General features: G+C 36.5%; 1 protein-coding gene across 1 annotated transcript in view; it reads right to left on the reverse strand.

The window, feature by feature from the left end:
- Positions 1-327: 327 nt before the first annotated feature.
- LOC150110624 (monocarboxylate transporter 13-like) overlaps positions 328-24,528 on the reverse strand; it is a 92,673-nt gene continuing 68,472 nt past the window's right edge. Inside the window, exon 4 of the mRNA XM_090403257.1 lies at positions 328-530. Within this exon, the coding sequence (XP_090259383.1) occupies positions 328-530 (203 nt within the window). The remainder of the gene's footprint in view (positions 531-24,528) is intronic.

Below are 24,528 nucleotides of genomic sequence, written 5' to 3' on the forward strand. Positions count from 1 at the left end.
ACACACACACACACACATGATAATCATGAGTCAACGTTTAAAAAGTTAGTTATGAAAGTTCTTGAAGTGTAAATCATTAGAGTATCACAAGGTTAATCATATATAAATTTATCACACACTTTCCTTTCTCACTTACTGCCATTCTATTCATATCAGTTAAACCTTTAGCCTTGTTACATTTCTGAAAGAGAAAAACAAAAATTACCTGCGTAGATTTTTCTTTCGCCTAAACCGAATCATTAACAATTGGTGAGGCAACCTGCCTTAACTCATACAAATCCTAAACACACACTAGGAGGCTGAAAGTAGTAGATGTTTACATTATATTTATAAATGTTCTGAAGCTGGCTTATGGAGGAAACATCTGTTACCTGGAGAAAACTCTTCATATCCTAAGGCACGGTCATTTAACCTATTTCTAACTTTATAGAGAATTCCTCTCGTCACAGTCAATATTTTATCCAAAGCCCTTTCATTCACTAACTGATGCGTAAGGGAAAAAACATCCATCCACTGAGGAGTAAGAGTAACTGAAAAGATTTAAGAATGATAGTTAATTAGTAAATGAAAATATGCCTTTTTAGCTTCAAATGAAGAATGTAGAGTTTATTCTTGAAGTGGTTGTGACCTGCAAAACCACCACTGTAGCTCCTTTACCAGGGGAAATAAAAAATGTTTAAAAACATTATTAATTGGAATATACTATTACCATAAACATATCGTAATGTACTAATAAAAGAGTAATGTTTAAATTGTTTTTTTCTATGTGACTTAAAAACCTTCACTGACACTTTTCCCATTCATCCGTGAATATTTTAACCGCTTGTCGTAGAATGTAGCTAATCTGACACGAACTGTCAATAGAAACATTGTTCTGAAGCAGCAGCTAAATGCCTAACACTTAACAGCATTGATGTTTTAGTATTTCTTATTGCTACCATTTATACAGGAAGCAGCAGCGTTTGCCCAGAATCGCCTCTCCTCAACTATAAATGAGAGTTAAAGAATTGCCAATTTTTCAGATATAAAAAGAAACGAATACAGCTCTCTCTCTCTCTCTCTCTCTCTCTCTCTCTCTCTCTCTCTCTCTCTCTCTCTCTTCACAACTTCGATGCTGATATTCACGGTAAGAAGGGGGTTATTTGATCTAGAAGAAGAGATTAATCTTTCTGGTAAGTGGAAGCTGTCTTTAGAAACGTCACTACAGGGAAGAACAATCAGAGCGTAGGTATAGGCGGCTGAAAAGTTGAATACACGTGCAGGCACTGGTAGGATTTTCTTAAAGATGAATCAGACTCTTTTAAAATTAATTTTTTGTATGATTATCTAGAAATATTCAGTTGACTAGTAGAAAGCAGTGTTAAATGGATGTGTCGTCCTTCATTTCAATTGCAATGATTTTTTTTCTACAGAAAAAAAAAAAAAGAAAAAATGCATGCAATGTTATAAAACTGCTCTTTCGAATACCCCTACGATGGGATATTTGAACCAGCAGTTCGGTTGTCTACGATCATAAGCTGAGAATGTCACCTGTCTGCTTATGAGTGGCCTGAAGTTGCTTAAAAAAGTCCTACGTACAGTCTCTGGACCAGAATTTCTGGATTCTTTAGAAAAATAAATATAACAATTACTAAAAATTTGAATAAATTGCTAGCCAATCCGTGGTACTAATAATGCACTACAATTTTACAACCATTCGTAGGAATCTCATGAAAAAAAAAGTATTATGTAGAAGTAAACATTATGTAATTTATAAAAAGTACTTCTTTTAAGAAGCATTTTATTAAATGAGATTTCAATTATCATTTGATGAGATATCAATAATGTTCTTATATTCGGTTGAAGTGTAAACTTCGTTTGCAATTTGCTTAACTCCTGATTTCCATCGGTCTTCGGTAATTTCATCTCTCACAGGACACTGACTGTGTGGAGAGGCTGGTGGTGATTATCGATGTGATGATTATTATGGAAGTGATCGCCATGATGCTAGTTGTTATTATTGCAGCCGTGCTGTAATGTGATGACGCCTCACTCTGTAATAATCAACATTACTGTAGTTATGGGAGGGATGGTGCTAAACGTGCAGATGGATGGCAACGTGATTAGAAAACTCAGCTTGCGATTATCACACACACACACACACACACACACACACACACACACACACACACACACACACACACACACACACACACACACACACACACACACACACACACACACACACACACACACACACACACACACACACACACACACACACACACACACACACACACAGTTTAACGATTACTACATTCGATAATATTTATCAGTGCTAAAATATATAATAAATATTGATATACGCTTGCAGTATTTTGGTTATACTTATGAAGTGTTTAATTATCTTCTAAACTTCACTGCCGAAATCAAATGCAGTAAACTTTTAGATATTACTCAAACGACTCTGAGACAGCATTGCTAATTATTTATCTCAAGGTGTTGGAAAATCTGCGACTCTACTGTTATCATAATCATGCTTTTAATTACTATTTTTGTCTCTCAAGGATAACAGAGATGAAATGATTCTGTACTTAGAACACTCTGATGGTTTATTAAAAACAACAAATTTTACTGTGGAAAATATTGGTAGCTGAAGCTCGAACAATTTAATAATTGATCTACTCTGAGCTTTCTATTTTCTTCTCTTAAAAGAAATGACCCACAATATTCCGAAAGAAGGTATCAGGAAGTAAATAGATTGGATGGGTGAACCTGCTTATGATGCATCTATCAGCTTTACGAGTGTTAGAAACATACGGTCAAGAATTAATGGACCGAATAAATGGTCACACACAAAGAAAGAAGAAAATTAAAATCATTATCAAATGAATACAAACATAATAATGTACGTGATATAATCGAAGTCTTCAATTTAAATTTTTATAGTCTGCGATATACTTAAGATTAAACAATCTCTCCCCTTCTAGAATATCATTATTACCTTTCTTCCTGTTATATGCAAATGAAGCTTCTTGAATACAAATGTTTGCGATAGTAATTCCAACTAGCTACCATTTTTCCAGTTACACTGACCAAGGAGGAAGAGATACTGAAGTATTTGCTATTAGCTATGACCTTATTCAGATCATCCATTCACCCACAATAATACAAAATACAATCTCTAAACACTTTTCATCTCTCCTTTACCATTTGCAGGCATGCAGGGCCGACTGGAAGTTTTGTGGAGCCTCGGGAAAAATTTATTAGTGGGGTTCCAAAATATTTGGAAAAATAATTTTTTTCATCGAAGAATCATATAATTTTATTAAACATAATTTACAAACATTAAATGCATATAGTTATATACTAAAATATTTTCCATATCAATACATCTCTGAAACATCAAGAATTCTATTATCAAATTTTCTTAGAAATTTGAAGGTGCGGGGGTTGATATTGATACTATATCAATATCAAGAACAGTATATTGGGCGTTCCTATATTTTCTGAAAAGAAAATCATCCGAAGAATCCTAAATAGTTTAATCTATCAACTTCTTCCAGTTGTGATGGTATCACCCCATTGTGCTCAAAATTATCAAAGTGTTGAAGAAATAACGCTCTTTCTGTATTATCTGGATACCTTTTCAAGCTCGTCTTACTTCTGTCCTTCAGTATGTAAGCAAGCTTATCTTCGGTCATTCCAAAAAAGTGAAATAAAATATTCTGATCAAATTCATCTAGAATCACTCAAGCTAACGGTTATGGTCAGTGAATGTCTTTATTACGAGCGCTCATCAATTAAGCAGTAAATATCAGTAAGGATTCCATAACTCTCTATATACAGCGAATCTCCAAACCCTTGTCACAATTTCTGGACATACTGGAAAGTTTTTTTTGTGTTTTTGTTTGATCGGTTTAGTTTCGTTGATGTTAGGAGGAAGTAATAAAGACTTATAGACCAGTAATTGCGCATGTTTTCCGCAATCGTGACCGTTTTACTTGATGAATAACCTGAATTTGCATAAGCCCTTGTAAAATTATTCGCATAAGCTCTTGTGAAAGCCCTTGTAAAGCTCTGCTCCTGCTTAAATGACAAATATTCCATCTTTCTGAAATATACTATGAATCCGCTTGGAAACATGGAAGATTTAGAGAAAATTTCGCAGGCCTGCTCGGAGGAGTGGTTAAAGTACCCACTCTCCAAATAACAAATTATGGGTTCGAATTCATGGATGGTTGTAATTGTCCTGAGGTAGAAGATGAATATTATTGTCCGGTGTGAGACCAGCTTTTTGGAGGCCTAAAGTGACTTGAAAAAGTTTCACGTTTAGTCTCTAGAAAAATTCGAAAAAATACAAAAAAATTAAATAAATGTTAAAAAACCTTAATCGCCAGAGATGCTAACATTGTACTATTGGTTTACAACTTTTCTTGAGTGGAAGACACATTAAGAAAAGAAAATTCTGTCGTGGACATTTCAAAGGTAATCGAATATTGTGTATGAACTGTTTTCATCCTTTACGACATCATTTAAATGTGAATAGTTTTCTCTATTCATATTGCAACACTATTCACAATGCTGGAATATCCCAGGGATGTTCTATCACTCTCGCTTCTTTTAACCTGAAAGCTTATCCATAGTTTTGCTAATGGCGATACACACTATCCTCGTGTTCATTTACGGGAAATTTTTAGTTCTCATATGTGACGATCTTCCATAGCTAATGCCTTTAATACCTATTGATGCAATTCTTCAATGGAATGAAAACAACTTATTCAAGTTCCACATCTTGAACCCGTTGTTTGTATTCTACAGCCATGTCTTCTTTATGGAATGAAAGACATCATTTCAACTCCCCTTACACTTGATTTCACCATAGTCTCCAGGAAAGATTAAATTTTTCTCTTCTCGAATCGATTTACACCTTTAGCGTTTTCTGGCATTAATACATCCTATCCGCATCTCTCTTAAGCTGCGAACACTTTGGAGTGTGAAAATTTATCACTCAGATATTAGGATTAGATATTGTTTAGATAATATCTGCGATTCTGGAAAGAAATAATTCTTCCACTTCCAAATGGGGTCAAAACATTAACCGTTAGCTATAAATTCCTCATAGATATTCGTCTCCTGTTACGGTCATACCCATAATTTACGTTTTCAACCTAATAGACTCTGTTCCCGAGCATGCATATTACTCATTCTCATTTTTAATAATTGTATGCATTATTTACTATATATATATATATATATATATATATATATATATATATATATATATATATATATATATATATATATATATATATATATATATATATATATATATATATATATATATATTATTCAAAAATCTATAATCTTAAAAAAATGTTAAAAAACTGTTAAAAAACTAAAAATATAAAATCAGTTGTAATATTACTTTTAATGTGGCTCCCACATACTAAAGGTTTTTATACCTATAGTATATCTCTATTGTGAACAGGCTAAGAATTTTTTAAACGATTTTTATTAATTCACTATACTTTGTGTATTTTTTTTAAATATTTACATCGTCTGGAACATTTGATCTAGAAACCACTTGAATCTTTTCAAGCCATTTCAGTCCTTCAATAAGCAAATAAGAAATAAAGAATGTTTGCGAGGAGAAATGATTAACTAAAGAAGTTTATAATATTTTAAGTGAAGTATTTAAAGGAAAAATACCAATATCCAAAAAAAGAAGACAGGACATATTTACAGAGCCATAACAGGAATAGATTTACTAAATACACACACACACAGTTCCATATTAAATACAGAACAAAGAAAAACTGAAAACATTAACATAACTAATGGATTAAGACAAGTTTTTGAGACTTACCTTTTATTTTTTGATTTAATGGTGACTAATAAAAGAATAAAATAATAAAAGAACGGTGCCGAATAACAAATCAAACAAAATGGAAAACTGTAGTACTCTAAATTTAAAACATGAACGGAAAAACACAAAGATAATTGGATAATTTGATGATATCGCTTTACTAGCAGAGGAAAGATATTATTATTCTTTGTAGGTACGCTTGGTTTAATATTTTCAATTTATTTATTTATTCGTATGGAGTTCCCTTCCTTTTCTCCCCCGTCCCTATTGGGGCGAGTTGAGCCCCCTCATGGGGGGGTTAAGTATTTATGGCTGTAGATCGTGTGTGTGTGTTCAAGGGGTCGGTTTGCCTGCTTGCGGGATGAAAAACCCCAGATAAACTGGAGGGAAAAACCCTGCTGTCCACGCCCAAGACCGGCTAACTTGGCTATGGCTGAGGAAGATCCTTAAGCTCCTCACGTCGGCGACGGGAATCGAACCCAGGACACTCCTTCCCCAGGCATATGGTTGGGAAGAGCAAAGCCACTAGGCTAACCGCGAGGACAATATTTTCAATAATGCAATGCAACAGAAAAATAAAATAAAATTAGGGAGAGAAAAAACATCAACAAAAGAACCCAGAAAATGTAAATTGGAAATCAACGTAATTAAGCAAGTTAATAAAAGCTTCAGTAAATGTGTTAAGTAATTATGGCTTTACAGACAACAAGCTAACAGAAATAAACAATAAATGCTAGTATACACCTGGATGGCGGATAACACTGATTCTTTCATATGACACTTGATAATTCAATTTACTTAACGCTATTAACATTTTTTCCTTCGAACCAAATAAAGAAAAATTGCAATCTTTTGAGTTCCGATGAGTTTGGGATTCAAGGCCTCACCACGGAAAATTCCGTGCTATTTTATTGCACTATACTTTTCATTACTTATCTGAACAACGTTAGACCGATTTATTTGCAGTCATCTTAAAATCAAATTGATATCTTAAGTCAAATGAAAGGATTGTTTCAAGATAAATTAGGTAACTGCTTTAACCTTGCATGTAGCAACATGAACTTGCGTGATAAATGAACTTCGAAAGATGAAATATCAAATGGGTCATTTAATTTCATTATTAAAATTTTATGCTTAATAGGCATAAAGAGCTGTTACACTTTACTGTTAATAGCATTCCTTACGCAAGCAATTAATCATTGTTAAGCAGGATTTCACGTGCATCCAACTAACAATCAATGACAATAATCCAATTTTTGGACTTTCAATATTTGAAAATGTATATGTTTTTGTATTTATAAGACACTTTTATAATTCAATTAGATTTTCCAAAGTCCAAAGAGTGTTACTTTATTATTTTTATTTTTTTCCGTAGATAATTTATAAATATATATATATATATATAATTATCGCTTCTTTCCGACCTTCAGTTCAGGGACTGTTTCTGAACACAGCAATTAATCTGTCATATTACTCGCTGAATCTACAAGCATAACATGTGGAAACAAAGCAATCTGTGTGAAGTGTTAATGGGGACAAATTGGATATGCTTGTTGCAAAGACTTACATATAGCTGCCATCAGGGTTAATATAACATTTAGTATATCACATTTTGACGAACAGTCTGGATATGAATTCTGTTTAGTCGCACGTTTTCTCTAATTACTCGTCAGGTAACTGAATGGAAAATTATGTCTACTACTGCACATTACTGTATCGTTCGTTATCTTTCTATATCTCTGGTAAAAGCTTCCTGATCCTTTATTGGAACAACTGATGCTTCTGTGCTTATCAGAACTCTCTCAAACAATGCGATGTATGCAAATCAAACCATCAGTAAAGACCAAGTTATTAAATGAGTCTCTCATTTCGTGTTTGAACAACATTAGGTAGCATTTTTATTGTTTTGTTGACGAAGATAAATCTGGCAAACCAACAGTTGCCTACTTATCCTCATGTCGCTCACGGATATGAGTTCCAAAGTGAAATTCAGGAAGCGCCTCTACTTTTTTTCCCCTCTTTTCCGTTATTTATGAACATAATGAACTTTACTCTCCATTAGGTATAATTAGCTGTAAATTAGGGGTAAACGAAGATAAATGAATATTTTCGACGATGAGAATGTCAAACTACTTCGTTTGATAGGCGACACTGTTGTAGCAAAAGATGTAAATTCTTTTTTTCTCCCAGTGATTTAGTTTGTAGAGTTCACTTCCATCAATAATCCCAGATGCATTCTGCTTCAGTAATTGGTAATTGGTAGTTAGATCCTTGGAATTTCCAACTGCCTCTACTCAGTTAACTTGAAGGAAAAACGTATGCTATTAGATTAGAAATAAATAAAGATTTCAAAATTATACAATGCCAGCTGAGGCATTGTTTAATTACAGATTTACATTGTTTAATTAATTACATTGTTTAATAAATCACTATCTTTATTTCAAGCCACGAATCCTCCCACCTTAATCTATTTCCCTGCCCCTTTCAAGCCTTAATTTTATATTATTGACATTATTCTTATTCTGTTGTACTGCAAAAGAACAAGAATAATGGTGCATGGACTTTGTTTCGTAAATTATTTCTCCTCGTTCATCATAACTTATCATGACGCAAGCATTGAAAAAAAAGTTCAGTGTAACCTGACAAAGAAAATTTATGACGATTAAGATAATGAACCCTCTAATTGTTGTATAATATACCTTGAATGCACTTATGAATTTTCAAAAGTAAAGAGTCTATTATTACAAAGATATGTTGCTTAAATAATATAGCGAAACACGAAAAGGAAGCTACCCATTATGTGAGCAAGGAGGCTGGGTTATTTGCTTTTCTTTGTTGTTTTCTCTTCATTACAAGAGAAGAAAGAGGTGTAGGAAGTACTGTTCAATACGAAAAGATTACAAGTGCTTACGGAGTGACAAGAGAAACAGAGACTTGACCGTTTACTTTACGGTCACAATATTATGAGTAAGATAAAGGCGTTTTTTTATGTTACCGTTGAATAGGAGATCACTGTTTGTTTGTTCATCCAATACAGTATTATGATCAGTTAATCTATTAACATGAATGCGCTTCAGGTAGATACTTTTCCTAGAAATAAGATTAAAATTTGCTAATTGTTGAATAAAAGGCACCAAACGAGCCTTGATTTTGATTGTTAAAATATTTTGGAGATCAGCATTAACTCTATTGGTTCGATTTGAGTAGAATGTGAATCGATTCGCAGCTGTCTGTAGAAAAGAGTGCGTGCCATAAATTGATTCTACATAATTCCTTAGACTATTACTTCGGCACTTGTTTAGTAGAGATGGCATATGAAGACAGCTCCGACAAAGCGAGTGTTTCAAAGCAAAACACTCCTTCTTAACGTAAGTATTAATGATTATTTCTGTAACAACACAGTAAGGAGGACATTATCCATGTATGACGTTGTTGGGTGCTCTCAAGAACGACAAATTTAAAAAAAAAAAATGCACAAAATATTCATAATGAATTATGCAAAGTTATACATAATGAGAAAGCATAAAGATATTCTATATTTTATAACAACAGAATAAATAAGCATAACAGTATTCACATAATTAGTCGAATGTGTATTGTAAAATATGAAATTAGTTTCGGATTTTTACATGGAGCTATCACCGTGTTGTGGGTTATATCCTCTTGTTAAGATTTTCTTCCTCTTTCAATATATACAGTATATATATATATATATTTGTTTGCACCTGCAAGTGATGCAAGTCTAGCTGATCCTACAGGTAGTGCAAGACCAAGGCAACTCGTGGTAAAGGTGGCATAAGCTCTGATCACTAATCTTAATATTTACCCTTAATGCCAAAACACATCTCCAAGAAGGGGATGCATGATGTTTTGTATTAAAGGCAAGAGGCCACTACCCAGACCGGTTTCGACCTTATTGAGGTAGAATGGGAGTTCATGCCTTTCATCACTGGCCTCTTTAGATTTAAAAAAGTTGTGCTGAGAGTCAGCTTGATAGTGAGAGAGGAGAAGGAAGATAGAGTGGATAGTAGTAGATAGTTAAAAGAGGCCTCAGACGATCTACTTGGCCTGGCTTAAATGCCAGCACCAAGCAGATCTCCGACATTATCTCCCTCCATCCGTTCTCCTCCGCGTTCTCCGGCCAGCCACCTCTTCAGATGTCTGGCCGATGAAAGAAGTGAAAAAACAAATGCAGGAAGACACACATAAATTGAAAATCAAAAGAACTAAGACACACATAAACAGAAACAACAAAGGAGCTAGAACACGAATAAACAGAACAACAAAAGTCGGTGAATTAACAGAAAACTACTGCAAGAACGGAGGAAGAGCCTGGCCCGAGTGATGCAGCCCGCAAGGAGCTGCACCGCCTCGCTGTAAGCCTTCGCCGCTCGGGTTCTCAGGTCTGCCCCCTCCTATGTGGATTAAGCCGGAACATACAGAAACAGAACCAAGAAACGTAGAAGGGGCTTTTTTTTTTCCCCTCTCTGGCAGATCGATACTAGGAGTCGACTGACTTGTTAGGCGAGGTTTAAATCCTCCTGCTGTCTATTGTTGTGAGTTTTAATGATGAGATCTGCTAATTTGTCTCCACGGACGTGGTTTAGCATGTAGAGGCCTCTGTACAGTGCTAGTCCCACGTCGTCCTCTGCATCGATAAGACCAATGATCTTTTCAGGAGTGATTTCATCTATATTATCGACAAACACGTCGTTCCATTCTGCACTAACGACTCTTGGCCCGTTTTGTCCTGTGAGTATCAGTTGAATGTCTCCGAATGTTTCTATTGCTTTTCGTAGTCTCGCCTCCTCCTCGGGGAAATCTTTTAAGAGATGCAATATAGGTGCATTGGCCTTTGCGTGAGGGAACTTTCTGGGTTCTGAAGTTGATTTATTTTTCCAACTTCAGCTGAGCACAGAAGTGCTCCGAGGGGAGTACAGAAGAAGCCATGGATAGTGCAACAACAACAGCTATCCCCCTCCCTCAACAACATCAGAGGATTCTTCTGTTCACGCTTCAGAGATTTCCCCTGCAGTAGCTAGTATCCCTCTCCCTGTAGTGAAAGAGGGGGCACAAGACCTTCCACCTCCGAAATAACCTCCTCAGAAAAGGAAGGAAGCGGCTTCCCCCAAACTTGAAAAAAAACATCGAAGCCGCTCCAAGAGGAGTACGGACTCCACAACATCGGAGTCCGAAATGGAGGTGGAAACCTCCTCTTACCGTTCCAGCATAAATCAAAAAATAAAGAAACTAACCGGCTCCCAGTTCAACCTATATAACTACGAGACAGACCGAAACAAGATCGTCAGCTTTAAAATCAAGAACATTCACCACGAGTTCGAGATTCTCTCGAGCTCGTGCGATAAACTGGAAGCCGGTCTGCAGGAAGCGGGATATTCTACCTCCGCCCTACAGATCGACAGCTTAATCCAATACGTAAGACAGCTACGTATTAAAGATCTAGGCCGGGTATAAAAACATCAGAATGCCGCCACCCCCCTTTTATGTTGCCTCTCTTAACATCCGAGGGCGTGTGGAAGAGGAGGTGTGGAAGATTATGCTAGCCTTTAACATCCGGCTCTTGTTCCTGCAAGAAACACATTTCTTTCATTACAAAGATATGCAGGAACTGAGCCATAAGTACCCCGTCACGTCTTTCTGGAGCTTCGGCACACGTAACAGAGCCAGGGTCGGGGTACTTATGCTAGCCCCCCCCCCTCCTCGGAGCCTTCCATAACATCCAGAGGGATACAGAAGGGAGAGTCCTTCCCGTCGACTGGAAGTACCGGGGCTGTATCACTAGATACATTAACATCTTTCCCGGCAGATCCAACATCAAGATCGACTTTCTTCCAGTCGCTATATACATACTTGTACGGCGCCCATCACGTCATCTTGATGGGGGACTTTAACTGTGTGGCGGACCCGGCCTACGATAAAGTAGGGGGAAATCCCAATACAGGTACTGCTGGCTACAAATATCTGGAAACACACATTAGGAATCTCCAGTTGACGGACATCTGGAGGGCTCACAACCCCTACTGTCGGGATTATACTTGGACAGGCCATGGCATCGGCACATGGCTCGATCGCCTTTATTTGTCACCTTCCCTTGTCTCCAGAGTCGAGAAAATAAGGCACGTTCCAATTAATTATTCCATCTCGGACCACAAATTAGTCGTGCTCAGTTACCATCCATTAGAAGCAGTAGATGTTGGTCCGGGCCCCTGGAAGTTACCACCAGACTTCCCGTCCCTGTTCTCAGCCAAGCTTAACCAACTGTGCTCCACCTGGTGCACCGCTGGCTGGGACTGGGACGCCTGGGCACGACTAAAACTTAACATCAAAGAAAATATGATAAAATGGGGCCAGGAACGTGCCTTCCTCAGAAGAGCTGGGCTCCGTGACCTTTACAAGGAGAGGAGCTGGTTCGTGGCCAGCCAACGCCAAGGCTTTCCATGTCACAACGTCATCCTTGACATTAATCTCGACATTGAATCGGAGAGACAGAAGCAGGTGGAAGAAAAGAACATTAAGATCCGTCTCCACCTCTGCTCGGAAGACAGGCAATCGGCCGCTTTTTACAACAGGCGTTACGTCAACTTCCGGCAGGAGCGAACCATTACTACCATCAAAGAAGGCGGGTGTGAACATACCACCACACCTAACATCATGAACGCCTTCTGGGGATACTACAGTCAACTCTACCTAGACAACAGTGCCCCCCAGGATTACTCCTGTTGGAACATTGACTCCTTCCCTGCGCACATCCAAGCAGGGTTGGATGCACCATTTACAGCGGCCGAAATAACATCAGCTTTCAAACAGTGCCGTACAAAGAAAGCGCCTGTGCCAGACGGCTTAAGCACGGAACTCTACCGAGAGGCCTGGGACCACATCCTCCCCATTCTCGTGGCAATCTTCAACTCTTTCCTTACCACCGGAAACATGCCACGGGAATTTCTGGAATGCCATACCGTCTTCATCCCGAAGACCAACAGGGACCCTTCTATCATCAAGAACTGGCGCCCTATCAGTCTGTCGAACACGGATTATAAGATCCTCGCCCGTGTTCTCAACAACAGACTGAAAATCGGGATGAGGTATATCATCAAAAGTACCAAGCGTATGGTGTTCCTGGTCGATCGACGGAGTTCAATCTCATCCCCATCAGAGAAGTGCTACGTCTGGTTAACATCAAGAAGTATTCTATGGCATTGTTTACAATTGATCTCAACCGACCGTTCGACAGCGTCCGGCATTCCTTTCTCTTTAACATCTTGGAGAAAGTCGGGGTCAGCAGTGGACTCCTCAACATCATCAGAGGAGGCTACAACAACGGCTCTACTCGTCTCCTCATTAACGGACACCTGTCTGACCCCATCACCATCCAGAAAGGGGTCAAACAAGGGTTTCCCCTCAGTCCGCTGCTCTTTGCACTAGCCCTTGAACCGTTCTTGCGGGCTGTCAACAATTCTCATGCAGTTAGAGGAATCCCACTTCCTCTCACCACGGATGATTCCAAGGTAATCGCCTACGCGGATGACGTGGTGGGCACTCTTAGGGACAACGACTCCATACGGAAATTTTTTACCATGTTAGAAAAGTTCAAATTGTCGTGGTTAACTTCCAACCCCGACAAAACCAAGATCAAGATGTATGGAGTCTGGGACCTGAACAACATCCCTGCAGGTCTCGTCCCTACTGCCGACCCCCCTCACCATCCTGGGGGTACCGTTTGAAGAGCAGCCCGTGCTGCTCTTCAAAGAACATCTCGACAACAACACCGTCGAGAAGCTCAAGGACTGGAAAAATGGACAGCTGTCACTCTCCTCCAGGGCCACCGTCATCAAAACCATCGTATGCCCTGCGCTTCAGCACGTCCTGAACATTACTAACATCAGCGAGGATCAGGAAATCCGGCTCTACAGGAAGCCCCTGAAGTTCTTCTGGGGCAGTTTAGGCCAGGAAGTTGGTCTCAACATCCTTCAGCTTCCGGAGAAGCAGGGGGGGGGGGATCGGCCTCCCCTCCTTTAACATCAGATACCTAAGTAATACCGCTTTCCATCTTAGCAGGGTACTGCAGCTATTCTGTGCGGTATTTCTTGGGTCACAAGCTTCCCCTTTTTGGGATCCCAGTCCACCAGGGTCCCAAGGCGGACATTGTTCCAGAAGACTACAACAGACTGTGCCAGCTAATGCAACAACTCCGCTCGTCGGGTGTGAACATCGCCGCGATCCGGAACAGTTCAACATGGTATGAACATTTATTTAACATCATTCATACCGACGTTCCGGATCTAGGAATTGACAACAACATCCTTTTCGGCCACCTCTCCAAACATCGAGGCTATCCGTCGAGAAAGGACCTGGCATGGAGGATAGCATATGGACACCTTCCAGTGAATGTGAACAGATGGTGGTTCAACAACACCTTGAACCCCCTATGCGACTTCTATCGGAGCCCGGACACTGTGGGGCACGCCATCTACCGGTGTTCCATTTCCATCTTCATCTGGAGGAGGTTAAGCGACGTGCTCCGCATCCCTCTCCTGCTGCAGGAGCAGATCATCTTCCTGCAGTTTGCTCCACCAGCCAATAACAGGCAGAAGTTGCTCATCTTCATAATATATAAGCTTAAGTATCACATCTGGAAGGTAAGGAAAAAATTTTCTAACTCTGCTAATCCTCCCAGTTTGTTGGATCTCTCCCGGATCGTATTTTACATGTTCTACGGTTCCTTAAGGAGATTTTTACATCTCGAAAGGGAGGCTCTGGGTGACACCACATTTAAGATCAAGTGGTGTTCACCTCCAATCCTGTGTACTGTCAGAAACAACACCATCAAGTTCTGCCTGCTGCTGCTTTAAGATCTCCATCTGCAGCAGCAGCTTCACTCCGAGTCATTTCCTTGGTCTCTGCGTCCCCCCTGAGGTCTGTTTTGTTCCCTGGTCTCCCACGGAGGTAGTTCGGAGGAAAAACCCAGGCAGCGCAGGCCAACTCGAGGCGGGCTGCCCTGAAGGGGCGGGTCACCTGGGCACCGGCTACCTCCGTGGTCCTTTTGATTTCTTGAGGCAGATCTTCGAGGAGGGTGAGGAAATATCACTTGATAGCCTTAAGCTAGCAAGATGAGAATAATGAGCTGAGGCCTATCTTTCTTCTTTTTCCCTCTCCCTACCTCCCCACCCGCCCTTCCTATCCTATTCCGCTTCCCCTCCCCTCCCCCCCAGCACCCCACCTTGACCTCTCTGTCACTTCCTTACCCCTCTTTTACTTCTCTTCGGGGACACTCTGACCCCTTTATTTTTCAATAGGCCGATGATGGGTTTATTCTTCACTCTTACCCACCTCAATAAAGGTCGAAACCGGTCTGGGTAGTGGCCTCTTGCCTTTAATACAAAACATCATGCATCCCCTTCTTGGAGATGTGTTTTGGCATTAAGGGTAAATATTAAGATTAGTGATCAGAGCTTATGCCACCTTTACCACAAGTTGCCTTGGTCTTGCACTACCTGTAGGATCAGCTAGACTTGCATCACTTGCAGGTGCAAACTTGACTTGTTTGTCTGTTTGCTTACTTGGGAAATGGAGTAAACCAGGTTTAAAATTGCTTGGTATTTTTAACATATATATATATATATATATATATATATATATATATATATACACACACGCTTTGTAAGTTGTCTTTACTCCATAACTAGAGAATTCCTAACGAGAATAACTAAAATTCCCAGAGTGTTATCTATTTTTACTTCTGCTACATTGTCACATAACTCTGATAGCTTCTACTCCTCTTTATCCACAGAAGTATGAAATATGAGTTCACAGATCACAGTAGTTGTGCGCACTTAAAAGCGCGTACAAATCCCTCGGTATTATAGAGTTTCTCGAATGTTACTTACTCCATAACCACTGCATTATCACAAAATCTGGCATCACTTATTCAGAGAGAGATGTTTGTAGAAACAAGCACTGCCCACAGATCCCTCCTTTTTTTTCCCTGCTCTAAAGAAGTAGCAGAAGTGGATAGCTTCCCTGCAATATACAGCACAGTGCATCACAGTACTGGACTGAAGTATATTTGAACTTGAAATTAGCGCAGCAATCAAACAATTCCGCTATAAACCCAAGACACGATGTTTACATATAAGGAACAACAATCTCAGTCTGCTCATGTTGGTGTATAAATTCAGAGCATTCTAGAAAAACTCCTCTCAAAAAATAAAAAATAAATAAAAAAACTGAATAACTCAACTCAACTCATATTTATGGATATAGCATGTATCACAGTATGTGTCTTTATTCGCCAAGGTATTAACAAAAATGCAAAGTAAAAAAGTAAAAAAAAAAGAAAGAAAAAATAAAAAGAAATTGCGCTAGTTAAGAGTTTAAATGCAATCCCAATATCAGCAAAACAAGAGTTTTCTGATTGGTTCGGCTAAACGAACGACCTACTTGTCATTGTAGGTATAGTAATTCTTCATTTCATGGGCAGCCTAGATAAAACGAAACTATTATTACTTTATGTTAGTGGTTTTAGCCATTAGTTGTATTGTTTACTAACCAACAGCTACAGGGTTGTGTTCTGTTATTCTTTTCACTTTTCATAGTTCTTGTTGAAGCAATCTCTCTCTCTCTCTCTCTCTCTCTCTCTCTCTCTCTCTCTCTCTCTCTCTCTCTCTCTCTCTCTCTCTCTCTCTCTCGCTCGCTCGCTCGCCCATTTAACCATATTTAGTTGAATCGTAAGAAGTCTGTTTACCAATAGCCGATTAAACTAATATACAGGTTTTTAAAGTTCTTTTTTATATATATTTCTACTGCGTATGGAAAATTTCAAGTATATTCACTTTTATCGTGGATGCAAGGAAGAGAGTCCATAGATGAGCTTAACAAGCTGAATTGTATTTATGCTTTGAACTTTCCATTGGAAAATCGCAAACATGAGCTAATATGTGTTTCATTCTTCCATATAGAAATTCGCGGTGGGGCAGAGATGGTGGTAAGCCCATGGCCGTTTTATCATGATTATCATGACAAATATAAAAAACAACACTCCAAAACTCTCTTAGATATCCTATTTCACCAAACTTAAAAAGAAAAAAAAAATAATGGTAACCACCTCTGATGCTGAAAAACTTTCTATTATGGCAGATGATCCCATGACAATGTGTCATTATGAGAGTCCTCCAGGAGGATTTCTGTTTAATCTTTCTCTTTGAATTAAAATTATTCATGTATCGAAATCATTTCCAGTTCGAAATGAATTATTTATTATGTTTTAATATTATTTCCAGACTAAACTACATACTGTAGTTTGTAGCTTTACAATAGAGAGGGATATTACTCTTACATTCGATTTAAAGAAAAAAAAATCCCAAAATCTAAATGTGACTTCTTAAAATCAGTTTTATGTTGATTAATGTTCGCATCATGTTTTAAACAATCTAAGTGAAGGAAATAAAAATTTCAAACTTAACCTTCAGGAAACATACTAGAGGTCTTCAATATTTATTTCTCCAAGGAATGACGTAATTACATTATAAATAGAAAGGTGGTTTCTTTACTTACAAAAAATCTAATTTCGCTTTCTGTTATAAATAAAGTATCTTCTTGGAGTTGACTTGGTGAGGTACTTTCTATAATTTGATTAATTAAAAAATGTTTGAATCGCTCCTGCAGTAGGTCCACGAAAGCGTGTCATTTGGTTAATCATTGTTTACCGCTTTATTAACTTCTATTCCATGAGTTCCTCAGAGTGGCAACAACATTCAAGTTGTTGAACAACAAGCAAAATTTGTAAATTAAGCATGATTTGAGTTAAAATTACTGTAAATTTAAAAGAATGACCTCGGCTTAATATTTTTTAATTCAAATCTTACTTTATCAAAACATAGTAGAAATAGTCTTTAAACACCTCAATTAAAAAATAAATAAATAAAATAAAATAAAATTCTCTTCTTGCTCGTATTTCAAACATCTGCAGCAAATGACACAAAAAAATCCGTTTCAACAATAAAATAAATAAATTTTTGAGGACTCAAATTAGAAGTACAAGTTAAATTACCTTACTCATTTAAATTAACAAGTTAAATTATCTTTAGTAATTAAATTATAAAATTTTTATTCGCTTGAAATTTTAAGATGTGTTTTAACGTGTCTTTTATTAAAAAATTTTAATAAGCTTATACCATATGGCATCGAACACCTAAAATATTAATGGAATTTCAGTTGTTGCCTTCGTGAGATCGCGTTAATGATTTTGAATTAAATGAAAAGTAAATAAGTTATGCCCTACTAGGATATACAGGAAACTATACTTATTTCACTATTCGGTAAGTAGCTTTTATATTGCGATATTTCCACATCAATTCAATGAGAAAAGCCTGCGAATTTAAAATCACGCATTTTTCACTCTAAAAGTAATTTATATAATAGAAACAAAAGATTGCTTGCTGTAGTGTTCAACTGTAAATATTTGGTGCGAATTTTCGTATCTATCTGAATAAGTCTCATAATATAACGTTTTATTATTGCCATTTTCTTATGGCTTACTTATTCTTTCACTGCAATTAAAATAATTTTAAACTCATGTCGTATCTAAGTGTCAAGACGGGGAAGAATGGATTAGCTTAAAATGCAAAATAACTTCAAATCATTATTCTCCCCTTCGCTTGTATGCTATCTTTCACACAGACATTCCAAGAAAATATTTGCCACTGAGAAATATTAAGTCGCTTAATAGTATCTCTCTTATGGCGATTTGATTATATTTTTCAGATTAACAGTTATAAACGTTTATCTAGTTCCTTCATTAATTCATAATCACTAATTACTTGAATATCTGTTATCATTAAAACACAATCTGTGTGCAGGGAGTGAAGTGGAAAACGATAAAATTTCAGCCTGGAATATTCATTAACTTAAATTTCCAATAAGATGGAACAAGGAAATCTTTAAAACGTTAGTCGGCAGCAATTCTTGAATCCATTTTATGCCGACTACAAAATGTTTTCCTTAATACCGGTTAAATTGCTACGTCTTATATATTTTTAAAAACTATAGAACTGTCAAATTGTAAGCTGGTTTTAATATTTTCGTGGATTTTAATAATTTAAGTAATAAAGCGCGAAATTTTTACTGATTAAGAGAGAAATTAATTAAATATCAAGTTAAAAGTATACAAGTAAGTGTTCAAATCGGTTTTAATATAGGACTAAAGAGCTGGATTAAAAATAAGACTGCTGATTCAAGATTGGTGGTCACCGATAAGAAGGATTACGAGAAGGCGAACAGAGAGCATCATCGCTGAACCACATTAAAATCTAAGTCATCAGAAAATATCTATCTTGGCATTTTAATATTCAACTTTAGCACAGCTTATTTAATTTGTCACTTGAAAAGAATTGGAGATGAAAGGTTAGCAAAACAAGTGGCTGTTTTTCTAATCTAAGCGGACTAATGCCGTTAAGAGTGTGTTAGAAGGCCGAAATGTAACATCTCTTTAAATCAGATACTTGACAGATGACAAATCGATTTGTAAAAGGCATTTGGCAGAAAAAAAACATTTTAATTGTGTTGAAGTGTCATATCATAACACTATTTTATGACATATATCATAAAATGATTAAGCTATATTATTAATAACTGAACAGAAGAAATCCCACCTGAAAAATCAGATTAAATTTTGTCGTGTTAATATTTTAAAAATTAATATTTTTCTGTACATTATATATATTTTCTGTACTTAGTGCATTATGTACTTTCTATTTTGTGAATAATGCAGTGTTTAGACTATATTTTATGTAGGTAACACATTATATGCATTATATTTTCTGTATGAAACTTTTGCTTCGTTAAATTTAGAAGCGTTCTCATTATGGAGCCTAGATCAGAATATATTTTGCAAGTGAGAAAATGCCATCTGGGTCGGCTGAGTGGTTGGCACCTGCTTTCATGACATTGAACTAATTTATATGACTCAGTTACTTAACTGTAACAACCATTTAGTTGATGGCTGTCATCACAATGTAATAAGGGAGCATTTAATTGCAAATTGATATACGCATTAAACAGACGAAATGGAACATTTAGGAAAGAAAAATAGCAAAGAAAAATTATTCTGACCTTGCAGAATTATAATAGATGTGATTATAAAAACAGTGCAGTCTTGTAGCATGTGTTCATCTCAACAATAATCAAGGAGTCGATATTAAAGAAAAACAAATCGAGATTTTTTGCGACCTATAAAAGAAAGTACATTTGGTACTCCTGGCATTTAAACATTGAGAAAACCGTGTTTAAGTGGAATTCGCAATTCACCTTTCAAGATTTAGAATCTGTTACGTCTTGAAATGGAGATCGATAATGAAAAAAAGTTTTCGCGAGCAAGAATGGTTGTAAGAAAACAAATAACTCAAAATAGAGTATCGTCATCCGCAAGTGAGAACGAGACTAGCCTTGTTTGTTAGCAGCAGTAACCAAACAAAATGCCGTCCACGAAAGAGGAAAAATGTCGTAGACATATATATATATATATATTCAGCAAATGTGGCATCCCCCAACATAGAGAGCGGAAATGTAAAACTGCTTTGAAACGTGTAAATTGCATTAAGGGAAAAATCAGCCAAGCTGAAATGTTGAGGTCTGTGGTGTGCCAGTAACACAGAAAAAAAAAAGCATTAACGTTCCTTCCAGGAGGTTTCGATACAGCACACTGAGCAATCTCAGTACGTCATTCAAGAAGCCTGTCAGAAGTTGAAAAGCAATATTTACAATAGGTAGAAAAACACAAAACTTTCCAGAATTGCATATCCATAACTTATAAAAAGCCTGTCACAAAAAAAAAAAAGAGAGAAAGAAATTTTGATAATTTTTGTTCATCCCTACTTCACATGGAACAACACAATCGGGTACTTTGATTTGACCTCAGTAAAGAAGTTTATTCGTGTGTAATATTTTTCTTTCAATGATAGTCATTCATGATCCAGTCGGTTTTATGAAAAGGCGACCCTATTTTGTGTGTGTTTGAGACGGAAGAAATGATATGCTCAGAAATGGTATGGCGGAAGAAAATGGGATTTGGCGCAATGCAGAATGAGTTGCCTTTTCATCTGTTCTGCAATGGAATGCCATGCATGGCACAATTCATAATAAAGTAGAAAACACAAACAGGAATTTTAAATTTTGACAAGGTTTACTTCGTTCTGATAACACAAAAATGCTCAAACTACTCGAATAGTTTGGAGTTTCACAACTTACATGATATCGCGCGTTTTCAACCTCTGATAACTAACATTTTAAAAATATGACTAGCCTATAAATATACATTTTATGTTTAAAAAACATTATAGGGGTACGTACGATGTCAATGCAAAAAGTGTTTTATGTATCTTTGTCTTATTATGCACTAGACACAAAAGTGAGATATTTCGGATTTTTCATTCCACAAAACAAGCAAACCGGGCAGAAGCATTGTGCACTTAATAAACAGACATAGCACACTGGCTTCATAGTCACTACTTTATACCTTATAATAATATTGGCATTTTTATATTTTTTATTTCGCTTTCTCTTTGATATTAATACAAAAATAGCATGAAAAAGGGTTGATAATTAATATCCTTAATTATTTAATAATTGCAGATAAAACTGCAGATTATGAGATCTCCAGCCATGTGTCGTAGCAAAAGCAATTTTCTCCTCTAGTGGCTAAACCGAATATTTTAAGCAATTTAAGTAAAGCTTTACGATATGGTCCAAACTCTTTCCCAACAACATACATGCATACATTACAAAGACTTGAACGGTGTTTCCAATCTTTTGGAAAGATGTTTAGGACACGTCGAACATTTATGACGATTTCAGCTGAAAGCGAATTAATCGCTTAGTATTATCAATGTAGAAGATTTTCTCATTCCGCGCAATGTGTAATGTGCTTCAAAATTCACCCACATATGGTAAAACGTAGCAAACTATGAAGGTAAGGTCAACTGATTTTCCATTACCAAACGTAGACATAAATTTTCTTATTCATAATATTTCTCGTATAAAGTAATATTAATATGTAATCGCGATTACACATTATTAGTAAAAATGTGTAATCGCAGAACCATTCTCTTTAAGTGGCTATTTTCTCTTTAGTATTAAATTAAGTCGGAAATAGTGTTGTATTCAACTACTCCAGACACTCTGTTTATTACTAAAACAAAATACAGTACATCCATTTGAAACTAGATTTATATTTTAAAACACGAATATTAAAATACAGCAAAATTAGTTGAAATGCAGTTGTGATGCTATGGTAAATTACTCTCTAAAACCGTAAAACTAAAATTAGGGCCAAAGGTTCAATAAAAACAGTTGTGCTACAAAACCAAAGATTTTTAAGCTGTTGAGATATTTCTGGTCACTTATTCGTTCTGATATTGAGGGCTTATAAATCGCATTTAACTGTCGTTTTATTCTCCAAAAATATTATAGTCTCGGTTTTTAATTTCTTTGAGAGAGAAAGATTAAGAAAAATCTGTGCCTCAGATAATGAGCTGAACAGATAAAAGTTCATTGAAAAAGATGCATGTCCTGAATCTAATATTGTGTCAGTCGATGTTCGAAATATGTGCAAACATTCCTGAACACAAAAGGTTCTGCTAGTTTGTTTAAACTTATTAGTCATTCTGTGTTATTCTAATAAAAATAATAGAAATTCCCTACAGAGAACCAGATACTAAATACTAGAGTATTTGGACCTTTGCACAAAATATTAATATAGAATGTTAGGGCTTCCTCTCAAGATCATGATAGTTAACTGTGCAGACAAACAAGTCAAAACATCTTTCCGATTCGCACATGCTATTTCTGACAGTCTGAAGATAAACCACCTGTGCCGCTTTCGATTGCAACGTTAAGGAAAACACGTGCTATCATCAGATAGCTATGATCAGTAGTGCTCAACACTCACAGAGTTTAAAGATGAATGTTAGCACAGACGTGTACTAATAGGTGGAACACGCTTCAAAATCGAAAATGAAATCGAAACCTGACAGTGCAGTAAACGCAGGGGATTGCTGTCAAAAGCTGCTGATTTACATCAAGAGTATGAGTATACGTGCGATCAACGTAAACTTTAAAACCATTCAGTAACATAAATCTGAAAATATGTATTTCTTTTTTCATCCACTTTACAAGTAAGAAGAAAACTTTATAATTAGTTGATGCTTTTAAATGCGACATAATGAAGTCAGAGAAATCATACATAGATTTACTGCAAGATAAATAGATAAATAGAAATATTAATAGAATAATGATTCCTTTCTGTTTATATTTCTATAAATGTACATTTATCTTTCTATTCAAGAAAAGAATAAATTGTATTTATTTTTGATTCGTCGTTGGAGTAAATGGAAAATTCAAATTATCACTGTTTGGACTAAATTAAAATATAAAACTTGCAACGGCATGCATAATATACACTACATACTTGTCTAGTGGGCAATTTGAAAGTCGCCGATTTTATACGAGCAGCTTGTATGGGATTGGGTAAATGACGCTTCAAAGGGAAAAATTTAGTTTTCTGAAAATTTATACATGCATTTCAAGGGTCGTTTTGCCATGGAAAGTGTACCCTAATGAAAACTAAAGTTCTGTTTTGACCAACAAATACTCTAATGTGAATAATAAACGTCACTAAAGAAGTCATGCTCAGCTGACGACTGGGAAGACTAACGTTTCCGTATTTTGCAACCACAAAAAGCCCTTTACTTAAGGAGACAAGAGAGTATAATTAAGGAGATATGGTAGCACTTTGGGGTGGATATTTAATATGTTCTGCTCTCATTAAGTGACAGGAGTAGACGACATAAAATTAACGATCGTGAACATTAGTTTCACTCTAATTATTCTTGACTTTCTTCGTAAATTATCTCCTTCATGCTATAGATATCACCTTCATGTGGAAGCAGCAAAATGCGATTATAATAAGGCAAGCCAAGATAACTTACTTTGAGAGTTGTACATCTCGAAAATGATACCATGGCGACATTGTGGAAAGACCTTTGTTGTAATTAAATCATTATGGTGCTCGGATGACATTCATTTCCACCTTGTAGATTCTCTTTATTTCGTTGTACTCAGATAACCTACTTTCTTCAAGAATTCTTAAGTTTGTGAAAAGTTTAAGAAACAAGGTGACCCTAACATTAGAAACTAATTCTGACTTTTTATTTTTTTAATAAAGATATGTTTTAAGGGGTTGTTTTCATGGTGACTCTTGCATTATGAAGTACGCTAATGAAAATTAATGAAATGGAACCGCAAGAGAGAGTGAAAGCAAGGAATTGCAAACGAGCCATCAACAGAATTACCGTAATGATTATTATTTGATGAATAAATCAGAATGCCACTTTGTTATTCATCTCAATAACCGTAGTTACCTCCCCATGATCATATGACCTCTGAAGACCACTAATATGCTGCCGGTTAACTAAATTAGGTCATATAAAACGTATTTCACCCAGATAAAAAGAGATGCAACGCCAACTGCTTAACTGGTATTTAGCTGATAGAAAAAGGGTTCTCCGCGTGAAGTGCTGATATTTAAGAGTGTGTTTAGATCTTGTGTTATTATTACTTATCATCTATGCCTAATATAAAAAAATGGTTTTGTTTATTTCTTGATTTAT

Source organism: Typopeltis vanoorti, chromosome 1 (assembly GCF_054136105.1).
Source record: "Typopeltis vanoorti isolate ZY-2024b chromosome 1, IOZ_Tvanoo_1.0, whole genome shotgun sequence".
Taxonomy (NCBI): domain Eukaryota; kingdom Metazoa; phylum Arthropoda; class Arachnida; order Uropygi; family Thelyphonidae; genus Typopeltis; species Typopeltis vanoorti.